Source organism: Vipera berus (genome assembly GCF_964194415.1).
Source record: "Vipera berus genome assembly, chromosome: Z".
In the NCBI taxonomy this organism is placed as follows: Eukaryota; Metazoa; Chordata; class Lepidosauria; order Squamata; family Viperidae; genus Vipera; species Vipera berus.
The window spans coordinates 65,105,928-65,123,980 of NC_138205.1; the positions used below are offsets into that span (position 1 = coordinate 65,105,928).

The following is an 18,053-nucleotide window of genomic DNA, read 5'->3' on the forward strand; positions in this document are numbered from 1 at the left end:
AAGCTTTCTGTAAATGCCAATATTCTTATTCTCAGAAACTGGAGCAATGCTGATTATTGGCACTTTGTATCTTATTTCAGATAAGAAATGAAACTAAGATGTTTATACCAATAAAAGAAGATACACTTGGGATTCCTGGCTTTTTCAAACAATTACAGAGAATTCTGAGAATTTATAAAGCCATTTGAAAGTACCCTGCAATCTGATAGATTTAATGTTCAAATCAAATCAAATGACAATGTATGTTTCAACTATTATCACATCCTTTTTAGAACATTATGTTAAAAGGCTATACAAGAATGCTCCTAGGCTTCAAAAAGAGAAATGTTATTGTTTGAGAGAAATATTTGTATTCTAAAGGGATTAGAAAAAAAACAAAAAACAGAAAAGTGATCCCTGTAGTGATAGGTATTTTTCAACACCTCTAAGCACATATAGACAACAATATTTATTGGCAATGGTGAACTTCTTAAATTACCGAACTGCTTGGATTATTTTCTTGGATTAAATGTGTACAAAAAGGGCAATTCAAGATAAATCAATATTCTTTTCTGTTTGTTTGGGCTTGCAGTCTCAATGTTTGTCTGTCTTTTGCACCTTGAGTTGTGCTGATCTCCTCCTTTTTAAAATTAGATGTGCTCAAGAGTCCATTAGAGAGCTTGTTGAAAAAATATTTTGCAATCCCATCCCAATCCCTGCTGTTTCCTCCTCCCATCTCATTTTAGATCAGCCACTCTTTTTTGCTCTCATCTATGGTTTCTGTAAAATTGGGATCATTGTTCATAATAGCGGCATCTGCACTCTCAGCAGATTCTGCCCCCTTGGCTTCATTGGTATGGTAGGTTCCCTTGTGGCGGAACATATATCGAATGAGGAACACCAGGGTGCAGAGAATGGTGAAGATCACAACAGCAATAATACCTAAGAGAAATGTGAGAGTTTAACAAATTAAAAATAAGGGGGGAAGAAATATTCATTCAATAATATATTGTAATTAAACATACTTGCAGTTATTTTTCAAACATTTTTGTTAAATTTGACATTGCTAAAATATTTATTTTGTCAAGCCACCTTATGAAACCATTTAGTAAGAAAAATCTCACCAATGAGATTTAATTATTTTTATTACTAAATTCATATATTTTAAGTGGCAATTAGAAAAAATATATATGATTTTGTGGTTCAGATATACTTTAATAATTTCTTTATTTCACACACTGAGAATTATGTTCATTAAGTGCAATATTAATATTTTGATATAACCAATCCAGTTCTTTATATGTCAGCCATCTCCTTGTACACTAGAAAAGATGATGGATTATGCTGAAAACAATGACTTTAACTCTCATGCTGTTAACTGCCCACCACCTCAATCTGAAAATTGTCATACTGAGGCACTAGAAAATCCACTAGCACAGGGGTCGGCAACCTAAAAAAGGAAAAGAGCCACTGGGAACCGGTTCCATCACAAATTAAAAAAGTGGGAGCCGCGTGCGTGTGTCCATGCATGCACGGACGCACGTGGTTGCCATTTTTTTTAAAGTGAGATGGAACCGGTTCCCGGTTGCCCGACGGCGACGGCCCGTCTGCAAAGCTGCCGCTTTCAGCAGCTTTGCAGATGGGCCGCGGCAGCTTCCTCAAAGAGCGGCGCCCCTGCCCATTCTGAGAGGTGCGCGCGCACCTCTCCGAACGACCGGAGGTGCGCGCGCACCTCCCCAAACCTTTGGAGAGGTGCGCGCGTACCTCTGCGCGAAGGGGCAGCGGTGCCGCTCTTTGAGGAAGCTGCCGCGGCCCGTCTGCAAAGCTTCCTCAAAGAGCGGCGCCCCTGCCCATTCTGAGAGGTGCGCGCGTACCTCTTTGAATGACCGGAGGTGCGTGCGCACCTCCCCAAACCTTTGGAGAGGTGCGCGCGTACCTCCGCGTGAAGGGGCAGCGGTGCCGCTCTTTGAGGAAGCTGCCGCGGCCCATCTGCAAAGCTGCCGCTTTCGGCAGCTTTGCAGACGGGCCGCGGCAGCTTCCTCAAAGAGCGGCGCCACTGCCCCTTTGCGCGGAGGTACGCGCGCACCTCTCCAAAGGTTTGGGGAGGTGCACGCGCACCTCCGCCCATTCGGGGAGGTGCGCGCGCACCTCTCCAAACGGGTGGTGCCACTCTCCATTTGGAGAGGTGCGCGCGCACCACTGCCCGTTCGAAGAGGTGCGCGCGCACCGGGCGGCTGGGAGCCGCAGGCGACGGCTCAAAGAGCCGCATGCAGCTCCGGAGCTGCGGGTTGCCGACCCGTGCACTAGCAGTTGCCACAACATGAAACCAATAGGCCCAATTGTTCTGAGTAGTTCTCATTCAGAATGAGGCATAATGGGAAAGGTAGTAATTGCATTTCATCATTGCAACCATTTTGTTACTTCTCATACAAATCTCAATAGCCATCTTGCCTCATCCTGAAAGGCCTCTTGATGAATTGTAATCATAATACCATACATTTGAAGTTGCATGCATGAATGCACAGATTGTGTATGTATGGGGGGAAGAGATAGCATGTGGTGATTAATGAGCTAAACTATGATCACAGAGAGTAGAAAGATGAATGTCAGATGAGATAGGAATATTGTGTTTATATATCTGCACAATATATTTATTATTTATTATTAAATTTATATTCCCCCATCTCAACCAGGGGTAAATCTACGCAGTTTACAATTATGAAAAATCAGAAGATAAAACATTAAAGCATTAAACAATAAATAATAATATTAATAAATATTAATATTAATTAATACTGAAAAGATGGGAAGGAAGGGAAATGTCAGAACCCATTCCTATTTCATTTCTATCTATCCCTCTGACCCAAAATCAAATCTTGCCTTTCCCTAGGTTCTACCATACAGCCAAGGGGGAGGGGGGGAATATGCCCGTGGGTTTATTGCCTCTGCTTCCTCTATTCGCTACAATGTAACATTTTGCTTTCCTGCGCTCTCTCTCTCTCTGAACTTTTTCTCCCTAAACTGTCAGCTAGAACGAGGGAGGGAATAAGGAATGTAACCTCAGTGTCTGGTTTATTTCTATGCTCTCAGAGGAAGGTGTGAAGAGCCGCCCGACCATCGCTGTGTGAACTGGAGACGGGCTGATGTTATCTCCCCTTTTCCCATGATGGACCTAACACCTGGGGATTGGGTGTCCCACATTGACTGGATGAACTATGGGGTGGGGTCTTGCTTGGGGATACCTTAACCTATCACTCTGCGTGGGAAATCTCAGATCCTGTCTATTATGCTTACTATCAACTACTCTTAATAAAAGTTCCTATTGGAAGAAATTGTTTCCAAGAGTTCTGCTTTCTTAAGATGTGGGATTGAAGTGGGTCCTGACAGGAACAAAATGCATATGGGGAGGAGATGGAGTCTTATCTTAGTCCATTAACCAGCTCCAGAATGACATGTCCCCATTAGACCCTAGACCAGTTGGTAGAGCCCTTCAGGCCCTTTCAGAAGACCAAAAGTGTGGTACAGATATAATCTCAGATGGCACCAGGTTCCAGAGGATGGCAGCCACAGCAGAAAACATTCTTCTTCTGAACCCCAACAGACACAATTCCTTGACCAACTGGCTCTCCAGCATGCACGTTTTGCTGTGCAGGTAGCATGGGCCAATATCATTGGGGTGAGATAATTCCTCAGAAAACCTGGACTCATGCCATGAAGGGTTTTAAAGGTAAGAACCAACATATTGAATTGGACCCAGAAGTTAAACCAGTGTAGTGTCAAGTTTCCGACATATGGGCTTTTCAAATGACTCTGAGGCATTGTTTACCTTTAAAGTCTTTTATTCAGCCTAACACACTGGCAAATGCTTGCTTGAAGGAATCTGGAATCTGAAATCTCCGCCCCTTGCACAATATATTAAAACACAATTCTCCACCTTTCTAGTTTTGTCATTAATCATATTCTCCAATTAATTTAAAGAATCAGTTTCCCTTCTGTTAGAAAACCCGCCAAGTACTTATCTTCTTTAATTTCAGATGGCTTGAAGGTACAATCCTCCTCTTCTCCCCTCCCAACCTTAAACTCAATCTCTTAAAGCAATACACAAGTTTAACATATGAAATGGCTACTTCTTCATCTCTTGTCAAGCAATAACATTCGATTTAGCAGTGTTGACATGTAGCTTGTGGAACAGCAGTGTAACATTAACTACCCCATTCTCTCCAAAAATTGTTTAGGTTGCTGTATTTTGCACCAGCTATAGCTTCTGAATACTTTTGGAATAGTCAAAACAGGAGATGATCAGGGTTTGAGTGACTGACATAGGGATTTCTGATTCAGGAGAGTGCATAAGTGGCACACAACAAAAAGTTGGGCAAAGGCTCTCCTAGCCAGGACTGCTACTAGGAATGCCACAACCAGGAAAACCCCCAGGTTATGCCACAATTCTGTCTGGAGATATTATAAATATTAAATCTCAAATCCCAAAGCTCCATGGTCCCAAAGCTACTCAGTCTCACCACGGTTCAGCCAAAGCCTTCATCACCCATCCAAACCTCCACAGCCTTCAAGTGCTGTGACTGGGAAGTGACAGCATCTCTTGGATCAACAGGAATGGAGATATAAAGTTGAGTATCATCAGGGTACTGATGGTATCTCATCCTATCATGGTAGCTATGGAGCTTAATCTACTCTATCGGATGCCTTTGCATGGGGAAATGGATACTATCAAGAAATGGGACTTAATGGAGGAACATTAAATAATCACCATACAGATGGAAGAATAGGATAGAATTTCCATCCTAAATTAGATTACATTATTGTTAACCTGGAATTACAAATTGTAGATTAGACAAAAGCAAGGCAATATTTGTTATCAATATTCCTTCTGCTTGATTTAAGTATTCTATTTTTTCTTTAATTGATTTTACTGTTTTGTTGCCAAATTAGCTTTACATATGCCTAATGAAAACAATCTCTGGAACTGTTTGTTTGCTCTCATTCTTTGGTTAGCTTTTCTTTAAGCACGAAGATAAATTTGTTCAGAGCAATGTATGAAAAGGTAAGGATCTGAATCTGAATCTGAGACTATATTATTGGTTGAAATTGGCTTACTGCTGAGTATACTTTGCAGAAACATTCCAACTTGAGACAAGCTAGCAAAAATCAATCATAAAGTTTATCTATATGGACACCACATTCTTCTGGCAAATGAGGTTAAATATTCTGTTATATTTTTACTTAGTAATCAAAATGAATTCATTATAATGTTTTTTTACCTCTCAGTTTAATGACAAATAATTACTCATCAGCACCTTTTATGAAGAAAGTCTCCCGAACATCATGGTGACTGATAATGACTTAGTAAATTCACTAACTGAATTTACATAGTTGATAATGGATTTAAATCTAGAGCTTCCTAATTCTAACCCAGCATCTTAATTATTAGGTTATACTTGAATATTATGAAAAGAATGTTCACATATTATGATCACTCAAAGAAGTTATCAAATTTTCCAAAATAATTCAATCAACCTTAGGTAACTATGTACTCATACTGAAACGTATATTAAACTAACTGAATATACTTATTGTCAGTTCAAATAAATATATATACTGCTTCCTTACCTCCAATAATTGCTGAATTTCTGTTAACACCACTTCCTATTACTTGACCATTGTAAGGAAGATCAGCACCTGATGTAAAGTGAAGCATAACATTTAGGCTGTATTATTTTCAAAGTTTGTATCAATCTAGACCAGAACTAAAATTAAGATACCCTTGAATATTAATATTGTAATACCTCAATATTAGAAGCATAAAGGAAATAGAAATGTGAAATAACAAAGTTTCTAGTATGGCATTAGATGTCAGAAGGCCAGAATGGACTTAGCCAATCCACAGGAAATTCCCAAAAGGGGAGTCTCAATTTTGCAATAAACTTACTGGGCAGTAGAATGTCCTTACTTAAATGTGGACGGCCAGTCATTCCAAGTCACTACAGGTTTTAAGGAAGACCATAGGTTAATAGCAAGCACAATGACAGACATTAGTAACTAAATGTATATAGATAAATGAATATTGAATTATAGATGAGTTGTAAAGTGCATACTTCTGTTCCGGGCTTTTTTTGGTCATAGAACGCACCAGAACGGAGTTCCGGCACCTTTTTTCGATGGATTTTCCAGAGTTGCGTTCTTTTCCTATTGTTGCCCTTCCTATCCTCATTTTCTTTTGAAAATGCCCTGCTGGTGGTACAGTGAGAGCGGGGTCCCCTCCAGCGCTGCCTGCCTCCTCTAGGAGGAGCCATGAGGTGCCGGAACACCACAGCCAGAGTGTGGTTTGATTGGCTGGATCAGACCATGTGTTGTGGAAGCTGATGGTGGTAGTAAGAGACACACAAACATGGAGATCATCTTGTCATAGATCCTGTTTTAGAGTTCTCATTTAAATTTATTTTCCCCACAATATTCAAAAGAAAACATTTTTACTTGTTAAAATTTTCTTGGAGTTAATTACACTTATATATTGAAAACTTTTTCCTCATATCAACCATCCCAACACTTACATTTTTCATATCTTCAAATAGAAACAAGAAAGGACAGAAATAATATACTATCTTAAAAAAACCCCATATCCCTCTTAAAAATACCTTAACAATCAATGTTTTATTTTAAAAAACATATTCAAATCTTCAAAATCCACTATATTCAAATATTTAATACATTTCCCTCATATAAATCTATTTATATTTAAATATAAAAAATCATTTTTATATTTCTCATATCATAGACAAAAAAATACTGTATTGTTTAAGAAGACTGTCCCTCCTAAGCTGAGTGTCAACACTGCTAACATCGGATGTTCTTGTTTTGACAAAAGATGAAAAAGCAGCTATTTCATATTTAAAACTTGTGTGTTACTTTAGAGCTAGAATCAGTTGTTGCTGGGTGGGGGAGGAGGAAGAATGTCTTTCAAGGCTGTTTTGAAATAAGAGAAGATAAGAATTTGGCAGGTTGTCTAACACAAGGGAAAACTGACCCTTCAAACTAATTGGAGAATGTGATTAATGGCAGCAATGAAAAGAAGGAGAATTGTGTTTAATATATTGTTCTAAGGGGAGGGGAATTCAGATTCCAGCTTCCCTAGCAAGCTTTGCCAATGTTATAGGGCTCTAATAAAAGACTTTTAAGGTAAACAATGCCTCGGATCATCTGGCGGAAACTCGACATCAAGCTGGAATCCACCAACTTTACAAACTAACTAGGGGGCGGTCCCAACCTTCTGTCACTGTCTCTAAGTTTGGGAGACAGGCTGACAAAGAGTTGGGGAAGATCCCATCATGGAGGAAGGAAAATTGTCTGAAACCAGCTCCCCAGCACCAGCAGCCACCCCAGGGGGTGGGGAAGGGCCAGTGAAGAAGCCGGTAGGGAAAAAGTTTCAGCAATCCTCCCAGCTGGGAGCTAGACCCAAACAACCAGGAGAATTGGTCTGGTTGTCAGAGTGGATTAAGCCCAGCGGAGACTCCAGACACCCCAAAACGACCTTGCCATCCCCAAGGGCTTCAAAGTCAGAGGAACAACAAAGAGACGACTCCTGCAAATTGCATTCCCCAGTCCGGTGGGGAGTTGCCAGGCCATCTGAGATTGAATACTTGGGTGAGTGGAAATATCCATCTGCAGCCCATAGCCAATCAATTGACTATCTAGCAGAAAGATTTGAAGAGCTAGAAGTGAGGAGTGCAGAACAGCTCCTGCCAAGAGAGGCTCCCAGACTCCCTTTTGCAGAGCTAATAGCCCTCCAACCCCTGGAGTTCCCTGCTAGGGCCTCCACTCCCACAGAGGAAGAGAGTATGGTGGGGAGTATGGCAACCCCCACAGAAGGAGGGGCAGCAACCTCTGGGCCTAAATCAGCTAATAGAGGCCTTGCAACAGCTTGGGGTGATGCAGAAGCCTGGGGAGCAACAGCTAGTTGGAGGATGAGAACTCCATGGAGGCTGGTCACCACCTCCAAGTGCCAAGCAACCACTGAGTGGCCCGCAATTGAGAGAGGCACCACAGCACTTGAGGCTAATATGTCTCCTAGTAGATCAGCAGCAGAAGGTGCCACAATTCCCTGCAGTCCAATTCCAGTGTAGATGACAGCAGCCTCCCCTCAGACAACCACAGCAAGGGGAGCAGCAGCAGAGCCCAAACGTGCAACCCCTGGGCATGCAACAACACCAATGGGGTAGCCAGCAGCAGTGGGGGCCCTGGCAGCCATTGAATCAACAACCAGGATAAGGCCAGAAGCAACTGGGGGCACAACAACAGCAGTGGGGCAGCCATTGAACCAACAACCTGGGTGGGGCCAGCAGCAATGGGAGCCCCAGCAACCAATGATGAGCCCACCCTTCAGAGCAACCTTCAATGGGGACCCAGAGAAACTGATTTTTTTCCTCAACCAAGTAGGCTCTCACTTGAATTGCTGGGCCTATCTCTTCCCAGACCCAGGTGCTATGGTCGATGTGATTGCATCCAGCCTAGAGGGAGAAGCATCTGAATGGTTAAACAATTTATATAATGAGCAAGCCCCTAAATTGGAGGACCCCCACCTTTTCCTCCTAGGGCTGAGAGAAAGATTCGAGGACCCATCTATTTCCCTCAAAGCAGAAGAACAAATTCACAAGATAAAACAAGCTGGCCGGCCTGCCCTGGTATATGTGTGGGAGTTTTGCAAGATTGTCAGTCGGATAGAGAGATGGCCTGAGCAATCCATAATCCATCATTTTAGAGAAGTGTTAGATGACCACCTTAACTCTAGCATGCATCTACCAAGCTGTGCCTGACCAGCTGCAAGAATGGTACCAGGCAGCGGTGAAATTAGATGTCCAGCTCGCCCTCTATAAGAAGCCTCTCCCACCTGAAGCTGCGCCAAAGCCAGAACCCAAGCAGCTACCACCACCCTGAAAACCTCCAACTACTGCTATTGCCAAAAGACCTAGGCTACCTACAGGCCCACCAATCAAGTGCTTTCAATGCGGACAGCAGGGACATCGAGCAGCAAACTGCCCAGTTCCCTACCTGCAACAGCAGAGTAGACCAGAACCAGCAACAAGGAGGAGACCTGCACAGCAGCCACTGAGAGAAAAGTCCAAGTGGGCTACCCAGGAGCCCATTGCCCAGGTTACATCCCCCACCCAGGAGGATGCTGGCCCACCGACTGGACCTACCCCCACTCTACCCAGCTTTGACAGCGATGATGAAGGGGAGAACGACCCAATGGTGAGTCGACATGTCCCACCTTTTTCATTGCCTGCTAAACTCATAATCCCTAAATCAGGGGCCCAAGTAGACTTGAATGTACTAGTCGATACTGGCTGCTCCCGATGCATCATTAGTCTGTCATGTGCCCTGAGATTGGGCATATGGGCTAAGCCGCTCTCCAAACCCATGATGTTTGAGCAAGCTGATGGCTCCCTAATGGGAGGGACTTTAGTCATGCAATTAATGGAGCCCTTATGCCTAGAAATAGGCAAGCACTGGGAGTTTATTCGTTTCCTGGTGGCTCCAAAAATGGCTGAGACTGTGATCCTAGGGCTAGCCTGGCTAGACAAATGGAAGCCGTTTATCTGGTGGGAGAAAGGAATGAGAACTGTGAGATTACCCATAGGGCCTGATCCCCCCCATTGATTCAACAGATGTTACAGGGGATTGAGTGAGTGCACATGGCTGCCTTATGGCCACCAGGTGAGCCACTTATCCCCAATGAGTACCAGGACCTAGCGGAGGCATTTAGTGAGAAAGAATGTGATACCTTGCCTCCTCACCGGCCTAATGATTGTTCCATTGATCTGTTGCCAGGGGCCAAACTTCCCCGACCAAGAATGTATGCTATGTCCCCCTTTGAAATGGAGAAGATGCAGCGATATGTGGATGCAAACCTAGCCAGGGGATTCATCAAATGGGCCAAGTTTACCGTGGGAGCCCCTGTGTTATTCAAAGAAAAAAAAAAGATGGTTCTCTTCATCTCTGCGTGGACTATAAGGATCTTAATGCTGTATGTGTGGAAAATAAATACCCTCTCCCCCTCCTGAAAGACTTACTAACCCACCTGGTGAAGGGGAATGTCTTGACTAAATTGGGCCTGAGAGAAGCATATTACAGGGTGAGAATAAAGGAGGGGGATGAGTGGAAAACAGCCTTCAACTGCCCCTTGGGAAACTAGCAGCTCAAAGTCATGCCATTTGGACTGCAGGGGGCCCCAGCCATATTTATGCAGTTGATTAATGAGGTCCTACATGATCATTTAAAGGGATGTGGTGGCTCACTGGGTTAGGACGCTGAGCTTGTCGATCAGAAGATTGGCAGTTTGGTGGGTCAAATCCCGAGTGCCGCATAGCAGAGTGAGCGCCTGTTACTCGTCCCAGCTTCTGCCAACCTAACAGTTCGAAAGCACGTAAAAAATGCAAGTAGAAAAATAGGGACCACTACGTTGGGAAGGTAACAGCGTTCTGTGTGCCTTTGGCGTCTAGTCATGCCAGCCACATGACCACAGAAACATCCTTGGACAAACGCTGGCTCTTCGGCTTTGAAATGGAGATGAGCATCGCCCCCTAGAGTTGGAAACAAATAGCACGCATGTGCAGGGGAACCTTTACCTTTACCTTTACATGATCATTTATACAAAGGGGTTCTGGTATATCTTGATGACATCCTGATATACAGTACGAGTATGACTGACCACATAAGACTGGTCTGAGAAATGTTAAAGAAACTATTGAATGCCAAACTTTATGTCAAATTGTCAAAATGTGAATTTCACCAAACCCAATTAGATTATCTTGACTATAGAATTTCCAATGACAGCATTGAAATGGACCCAGCCAAAGTGAAAGCTATAATTGAATAGCAGCCCCCAAAGACTCACAAATAGCTGCAGAGCTTCCTAGGGTTTGCCAACTTCTACCTCAATTTATTCCCTCTTTTGACAAGATTGCTCTACCCATTACAGAACTACTCAAAACAGGTAAGGGAGGGGGAAAACCATGACCTGGCCAACCTTCAGCATGGACTGAGTTGTCAGAAAGCTTTTGAGAATTTAAAAAGACTGTGCTGCTGAACTGATTCTAAAGCACCCCTGCCCAGGGGAGCCCTTCGTAATTCAAGCTGATGCCAGCGATGTGGCAGTCAGAGCTGTATTACTGCAAAAGAATAAAAGTGGGGTTCTGCAATATTGTGCCTACACCTGTAAGAAATTAACTGAAAGTGAGAGAAGATGGGAAGTCTGGGAGAAGGAGGCCTTCACAATTAGAAGGGAGTAAGGTGCCTTTTGAAGTATGGACAGATCACAAAAATTTAGAGGCACTAAAAATGCCCCGCAAATTGTCTCCAAAGCAAGTGCAATGGGCACAGTACTTTAACCATTTTAATTTTACTCTAAAGTACATACCAGGAAGAAAAAACTTCCTAGCTGATGCACTATCGAGATTGCCCCAGTACAAAAGCAAACACGAAGAAGTTAACTGCTGCCCAACTCATGCCTCACAAGACCCCTAATCCTTATGACCCCAGGGTAAATAAAATAAAATGAGAACTCCTCACCGATCAATGGTTCAAAGACAATCAGACATCCCTAACATGCAGGGATGGTCTGGCTTACGAGGGGGGGAAATTGTACTTGCCTGAAGCTTTCCATCTTAATGCTCTCAAACACAGCCATGATGTCAAACAGGTTGGACACTTTGGATATCTAAAAAGTCTACATCTCATTCTCTGGCAATTTTGGTGGCTGGGACTAAAACAAGTCATGGAAAACTATGTCAGGAGCTGTACTGTATGTGCCACCATGAAAAGAATCCCAAGGAAAACCTCTGGATTACTGTAAATGGTGGCTGACCCTTCTCAACCATGGGAAGAAATAGCTATGGACTTTATAGTAGACCTACCTGACATTAGGGGAAATACTGTCATCTGGACTGTGATAGACCTGTTTTCAAAACAGGCTCATATTATTGCCTGCAAAGGACTTCCATTGGACTACCAGCTACATGGCGCCCCTAAGTGAATAATTTCAGACAGAGGCATGCAGTTCACAGCAAAACTTTGGAGGAATTTTCTTAAATTAATTGGTTCATCTCAAGGCCTATCAACTGCTTTTCACCCGGCTACTTCCCTTTCGCAGAGGTGGTTTACAATAATTCAATACACAGCAGGAGTGGCTACACTCCTTTCTGGGTAGCCACAGGGAAAGAATTCAACCCTGTACCGAAATACCCTCAGTTGTCCTCCACTTCCCAGACACTTGATCAGTGGGTGAAGGGTTGGGAAGAAGTTTGGAAAAACACAAAGATGGCCTTAAAAAGACTTTTGAGACCTATAAAAAGCAGGCTGATAAAAAGAGAGCTCTCCAAAGGACACTCCAAGTTGGGGAAAAGGTTTATTTGTTGACCAAATACTTATGCCTTAAACTACCCAACAAGAAATTAGGACTGAAATTCTTGGGGCCTTTCCCCATTGTGAGAATCATCAACTCGGTCAGAGTAAAATTGAAACTCCCCAGACTTTTGGGAAAAATTCACCTGGTTTTCCATTGTAGCTTACTGAAACCTTTTCGGGCCTCCACTTTAAGGCCTCCCCCTAAGAAGGCACCCAGACCCTTCATAGTGGCAGGTCAGACCCATTATGAAGTGAAACATATTCTTGACTCTAGAATTTTTAAAGGAAAACTGCAGTACCTAGCACAGTGGAAGTGATACCCATTGTCTGAAGCCATTTGGGTGAAATCTAGCGATGTGAAAGCTGACAGACTTGCCTCTGGTCATGAAGGAAAGTAGCCAGGAGCACATAACAATCTCTTCCTTAATTATTGATGGTTCTCTCTTTAGCTCCATTTGATTGATATTTTGTTTGAAGTCAGTAATAAAACATGTCACTATTAAACTATTCACCAAAATTTGTTGTAGATAAGATCATCTCATTTGGAATCACATATTTAGCATTGAGGGAGGGAAGAACCAATAGTCATTATTTCCTCTATTCTTCATTCAGCATTAAAAATCTGCCTTCTAGACTATATTATGCTTTGGCTGCCAATTTCACTAGCATTTCCCACTTGAACCAAGTACTTCAAGATTAATCTGAAAACAATAATAAGAAATTACAAACACCTAAGTAAGAGAGTTAAAGTATTAGGAGCACAGGTGGTGTTTTCATCTATACTTCTAACAAAAGGCCAACATCCAAGGGAGCAAAAGATTTTAGAAAAATCAGGCTTAAAAACTGGTGTCATCAACAGAACTTCAGTTTCCTAAACCATGGTTTGTATTAACTAGATGAAGGGCTACTGGCAAGGGATGGACTGCACCTCACAAGAACTGGAAAGAATATATTCAGAAATGACTGGTTCATCTTAACAAAAGGGCTTTAAATAAAAATGAGAATGGAGAGAGGTCAAACTTTATGACCTATAGAATCTAAAAGGTAAAGGTTCCCCTGCACATGCGTGCTAGTCGTTTCCAATTCTAGGGGCTGGTGCTCATCTCCGTTTCAAAGCCGAAGAGCCAGCACTTGTCCGAGGACGTCTCCGTGGTCATGTGGCCGGCATGACTAGATGCCAAAGGCGCACGGAACGCTGTTACCTTCCCACCGTAGTGGTCCCTATTTTTCTACTTACATTTTTACGTGCTTTCAAACTGCTAGATTGGCAGAAGCTGGGACGAGTAACAGGTGCTCACTCTGTTACGCGGCACTTGGGATTCAACCCGCCAAACTGCTGACCTTCTGATCACAAGCTCAGCATCCTAATTACAAGCAAAAACCACTAGATAACCAATTGCATAAGGAGAAAAGGAGTAAAGAGGAAAAAGACATACAAAAGTAAAAGATAATGAAATAAAGAGGATGGAAAGGATTACAAAGTAGGAGATATAAGAAACATACCCAAGACCAATAAAATGCCTTTATTATTAATGGTCAAAGTTTAGGAAACAAACAGAGTGAACTTGAAAGATTAGTACATGAAGGCAGATATGATACAGTTGTTATTACTGAAATTTGGTGGGATGAAACTCATGACTGGAATGTACTGATGGAAGGATACAAACTATTCAAAAGAAACAGATCTAACAAAAGAGGAGGTGGAGTTGCATTATATATAAAAGATCACTACATCTCTGCAGAAATACACAAAATCAAGGATTAAAACCTCCTAGAATCCATATGGGTCAATATAAAAGGGGAAAAAATGACATTGCTATAGGCATATACTACAGGCTACCCAACCATTCAGAAGAAATAGATGAACTCTTTACTAATCAATTAACAAATGTATGTAGAAAACATACCACAATAGTAATGGGAGACTTTAACTACCCTGATATCAACTGGGAGACAAACTCTGCAGCAAATGGGAGATACCTAACCAATTTAGCTGACAACTTTATCATCCAAAAGGTAGAGAAGGGAACTAGAGGAAAAGCTACACTGGACCTAATTCTTATTAAAAGAGAAGAAGTGATAGAATGACTTGAAATTGCCAAAATCTTGGGCGACAGTGACTACATCATACTGGAATTCAATATAATGCAAACACAGCAATAGAATATAATCCAACCAGTGTCTTAAACTTTAAAAGAGCTGTTTTTAACAAATTCAGAGGGAGCCTAAGCAAAATTTCATAGATAAAAATCTTAAAGGGAAACAACTCAAGAAGTGTGGAAACACTGAAAATTATAATCATAAAAACCCAGTCCAACACAATACCACTAAAAAAGAAAAACAAGAAATCCAAGAAGAAACCAGCATGGTTGCACAAAGATATCACTCACAAAAGACAAAAAGGATAAGTACAAAAAATGAAAAGAGGAACACATAGGCAGAATATCAACAGATAGTCTGAATTTGCAAAGATGAAGTCAGGAAAGCAAAGGCTCAGAAGGAACAAAGACTTTCAACAAAAGTCAAAGATAATTAAAAAAGTTTCTTTCAACATACAAATAACAAAAAAAAATAATAATCAAGGAAACAGTCAGTCCACTAAAGAGAGAAGATGGCAAGGAAGTAACAGTAGCAGAGAGAAAGAAGAGCTGCTGAACTCATTCTTTGCATCAGTCTTCACACAAAAAATAAACTATAGCCTAACCTACCAAAAACACAACTATAAAGCAGACTAGAAATAAAAATTAAAATAAGCAAGAGAATGGTAAGAGAATACCTGTCTGATGTTGATGAATTTAAATCACCCATAGCTGATGGAGGTTTGAAGGAGCTGGCAGATGTTATCTCAGAACCATTGTATCATATCTTAAAAAAAATCTTGGAGCACTGGGGAACTACCAAAGGATTGGAAAAGAGCTGATGTGGTTCCATCTTCAAAAAAGAAAAAAAAAAACAGACCCAGGGAACTACAGACCAATCAGCCTAATATCAATACCTGGGAAGTTACTGGAAAAAAATAATTGAGAAACAGATCTGTGAACATCTAGAAACAAAGTTATAACTAGCAGCCAGCACAGGTTTATTAAAAACAGATCATGCTAAACCAATCTTATTTCATTTTTTGATAAAGTGACTAAATTATTAGACCAGCGAAGTGCTGCGGCCATAGTTTATTTAGACTTTAGTAAGGTATTTGACAAAGTAGATCACAACCTACTTCTTGGTAAGCTAGAAAAATGTGGGATAGACAGCATCACCACCAGATGGATTTGTAATTGACAAACTGTACTCATCAAGTAACCCTTAATGGTAGTTACCTTTCTGCCTCCTGCCCCTTGGCATTGAAGCAGATACTCTGGTACAGTTCTTCCCTTCTGCTTCTGTACTTACTGGCAGGGTAAGAACAGGCTGTCAAGAATGAAAATTTGGCAGGTATGTGCTTTTCTGTTTTCATCTTGCCATTCAAGTAAGGGGGGGGGGTAGATGTTGCTTTCAAATGGGTTAGTTAGAAAAATGAAACCTCTCCAATTCTATGGAAGTTTGCTGAGAGTCAGCAGTATGGAAAGCTTTCGAGGACATTCTAGCAGGTGTGAAGAAGATAGCAGACGGGTCCCATAATGAAGAGAACTTGTTTACATGAGTTACATGGATATCTGGATTGTTTGGCTGGGAGAGTCATTGTTATATGCTGTGCTCTGATGCCTTGGGACTTTAGAGTCCAAGGCATCCAAGAGGGCAGCAGAATGGGGAGAGCTGGTGGAGACTCCCTACACCAACTTGCAGCCCTTCTGTGGAATAATTAAGAGAGAAGTTCAGGGGATTGGAGGTGTGAGGAGCTGCCCTGCCAAAGTGGTCAATCATGGGTTTGGCTTGTTACCCTATTATCCCATCTCCATCTTCATGGCTATGGAATTGGTTTGAAGATTCTGCTGAAGCAAGAAAGGCCAATGTGAGAGTCCAGACAATCAAGCAATAGAAGAAACTAGTGGCTGAATATATTCCAGAATTTTGTAGCTTGTTCGCTCATGTCAGGTTGGCTGGAGCATATGTTAGTCCACCAATTTTGAGATGGGTTAAACAGGGAATTGTATTACAACTGTTTCCCCAGAGGGGTGCCCCATCTCCTGCATGACTGATACCATTTAACTACTGAGGTGGATTTAGCTTTGATGGATTACCTACAACATATTGGTCAAGATCTTCAACTTTGTTCTATGGGTGAGAGATGGCTGGCTGGCTGAGGAAGCAAGAGTAATGTTACTGGGACCAAGAGAGAGAGATCCCTTCAGGGATGGGAGTGTGTTTCTGATGTCATAAGGAGGGACACCAAGCCACAGATTGCCCTGCCCCACATCTAATGGCAGCCTGTCGCCCTTCAAGTAAGCCGAGGCCAAAAAAGCCAGAATCTAAAATCAAGGAAAGAACCAAAGTGGCTCAACAAATCATTGAGGTCTCTAGTTGCTGCTTGCTGGTGGTTGAAAAATTGAAAGTGGGGGAAGGGGATACACAAAAAGTAACCCAGCAATTGGACCACAGAGTGCCTGCCGAATACAGAGATTTGATGGAAGTATTTAGTGAAAAGGAATCAGATATACTCCCACCTCATTGGCCATTGGACTGTGCCATTGAGATAATTCTAGGAGCCAAATTTCCTAAACCAAAAATGTATGCTATGATACCTAAAGAAACGAAAGAGCTCAGAGGATTTTTAGATAAAAACCTGGCTTGGGGATTCATCCAACCTGTAAAATCGAAAATGGCTGCCCCTATTTTATTCAGGGAGAAGGATGGGGGCGGTCTTAGAATGTGTGTTGATTATAAAAATCTCAAAGCTATATCAGTGGAAAACATGTACCTCCTTACGTAAGATATGTTAGAATATTTGTATAAAGGGAATTTTTTTACAAAATTAGACCTGAGAGAAGTTTATTATCAAGTATGATAAAGAAGGGGATGAATGGAAAACAGCTTTTAATTGCTACTTAGGCTGTTATCAATTCAAAGTGATGCCATTGAGACTACAAGGAGCTCCTGTAGTGTTCTTGCAGTTTATTAAATGAGGTGTTACATGAGTATCTATATAAAGGGAGCTGGTATATTTAGATGATATTTTGTTTTATACTGAAATTATGAAACAACACATACAATTAGTAAGGGCAGTGTTAACAAAATTATTAGACAACCATCTGTAGCCAAATTATCAAAATGCGATTTTCACAAAACCAGTTTAGGTTACTTGGGGTATTGTGTTTCTGCTGGAAGCAGAGAAATGGATCCAGGGAAAGTAAAGACCATTTTGGAAAGGGAAGGTCCCCGGATAGGAAGGCAGTTGCAAAGTTTCCTGGAATATGCCAATTTCTACAGACAGTTCATACCCACTTTTGCACAGATTGCTTTGCTATTTATTTATTTATTTATTTATTTATTTATTTATTTTTTTATTTATTTATTTATTTATTTATTTATTTATTGAGTTTATATACCGCCCTATTCCCATAGGACTCAGGGCGGTTTACAAGGCAATTAAAACATAAAATACAAAAATTAAAATCAGATTAAGACAATTAATTAAATTTAAGCCCTAAAAATTAAAATCTAAAATCCAATTAAAAATTAAAAACCCCTCAGTCTGGGCCAGACAGCTCAAAGAGCCAGGTTTT

General features: G+C 41.5%; 1 protein-coding gene across 1 annotated transcript in view; it reads right to left on the bottom strand.

The window, feature by feature from the left end:
* Window positions 1-201: 201 nt before the first annotated feature.
* The window catches only part of CNTNAP2 (contactin associated protein 2), a gene marked incomplete at its 5' end in the record, with an annotated part of 1,513,027 nt that continues 1,495,175 nt past the window's right edge, over window positions 202-18,053 (bottom strand). The window contains 2 exons of the mRNA XM_081344134.1: window positions 202-921; window positions 5,605-5,673. Of these exons, the coding sequence (XP_081200260.1) occupies window positions 722-921; window positions 5,605-5,673 (269 nt within the window). The 3' untranslated portion in view covers window positions 202-721. The remainder of the gene's footprint in view (window positions 922-5,604; window positions 5,674-18,053) is intronic.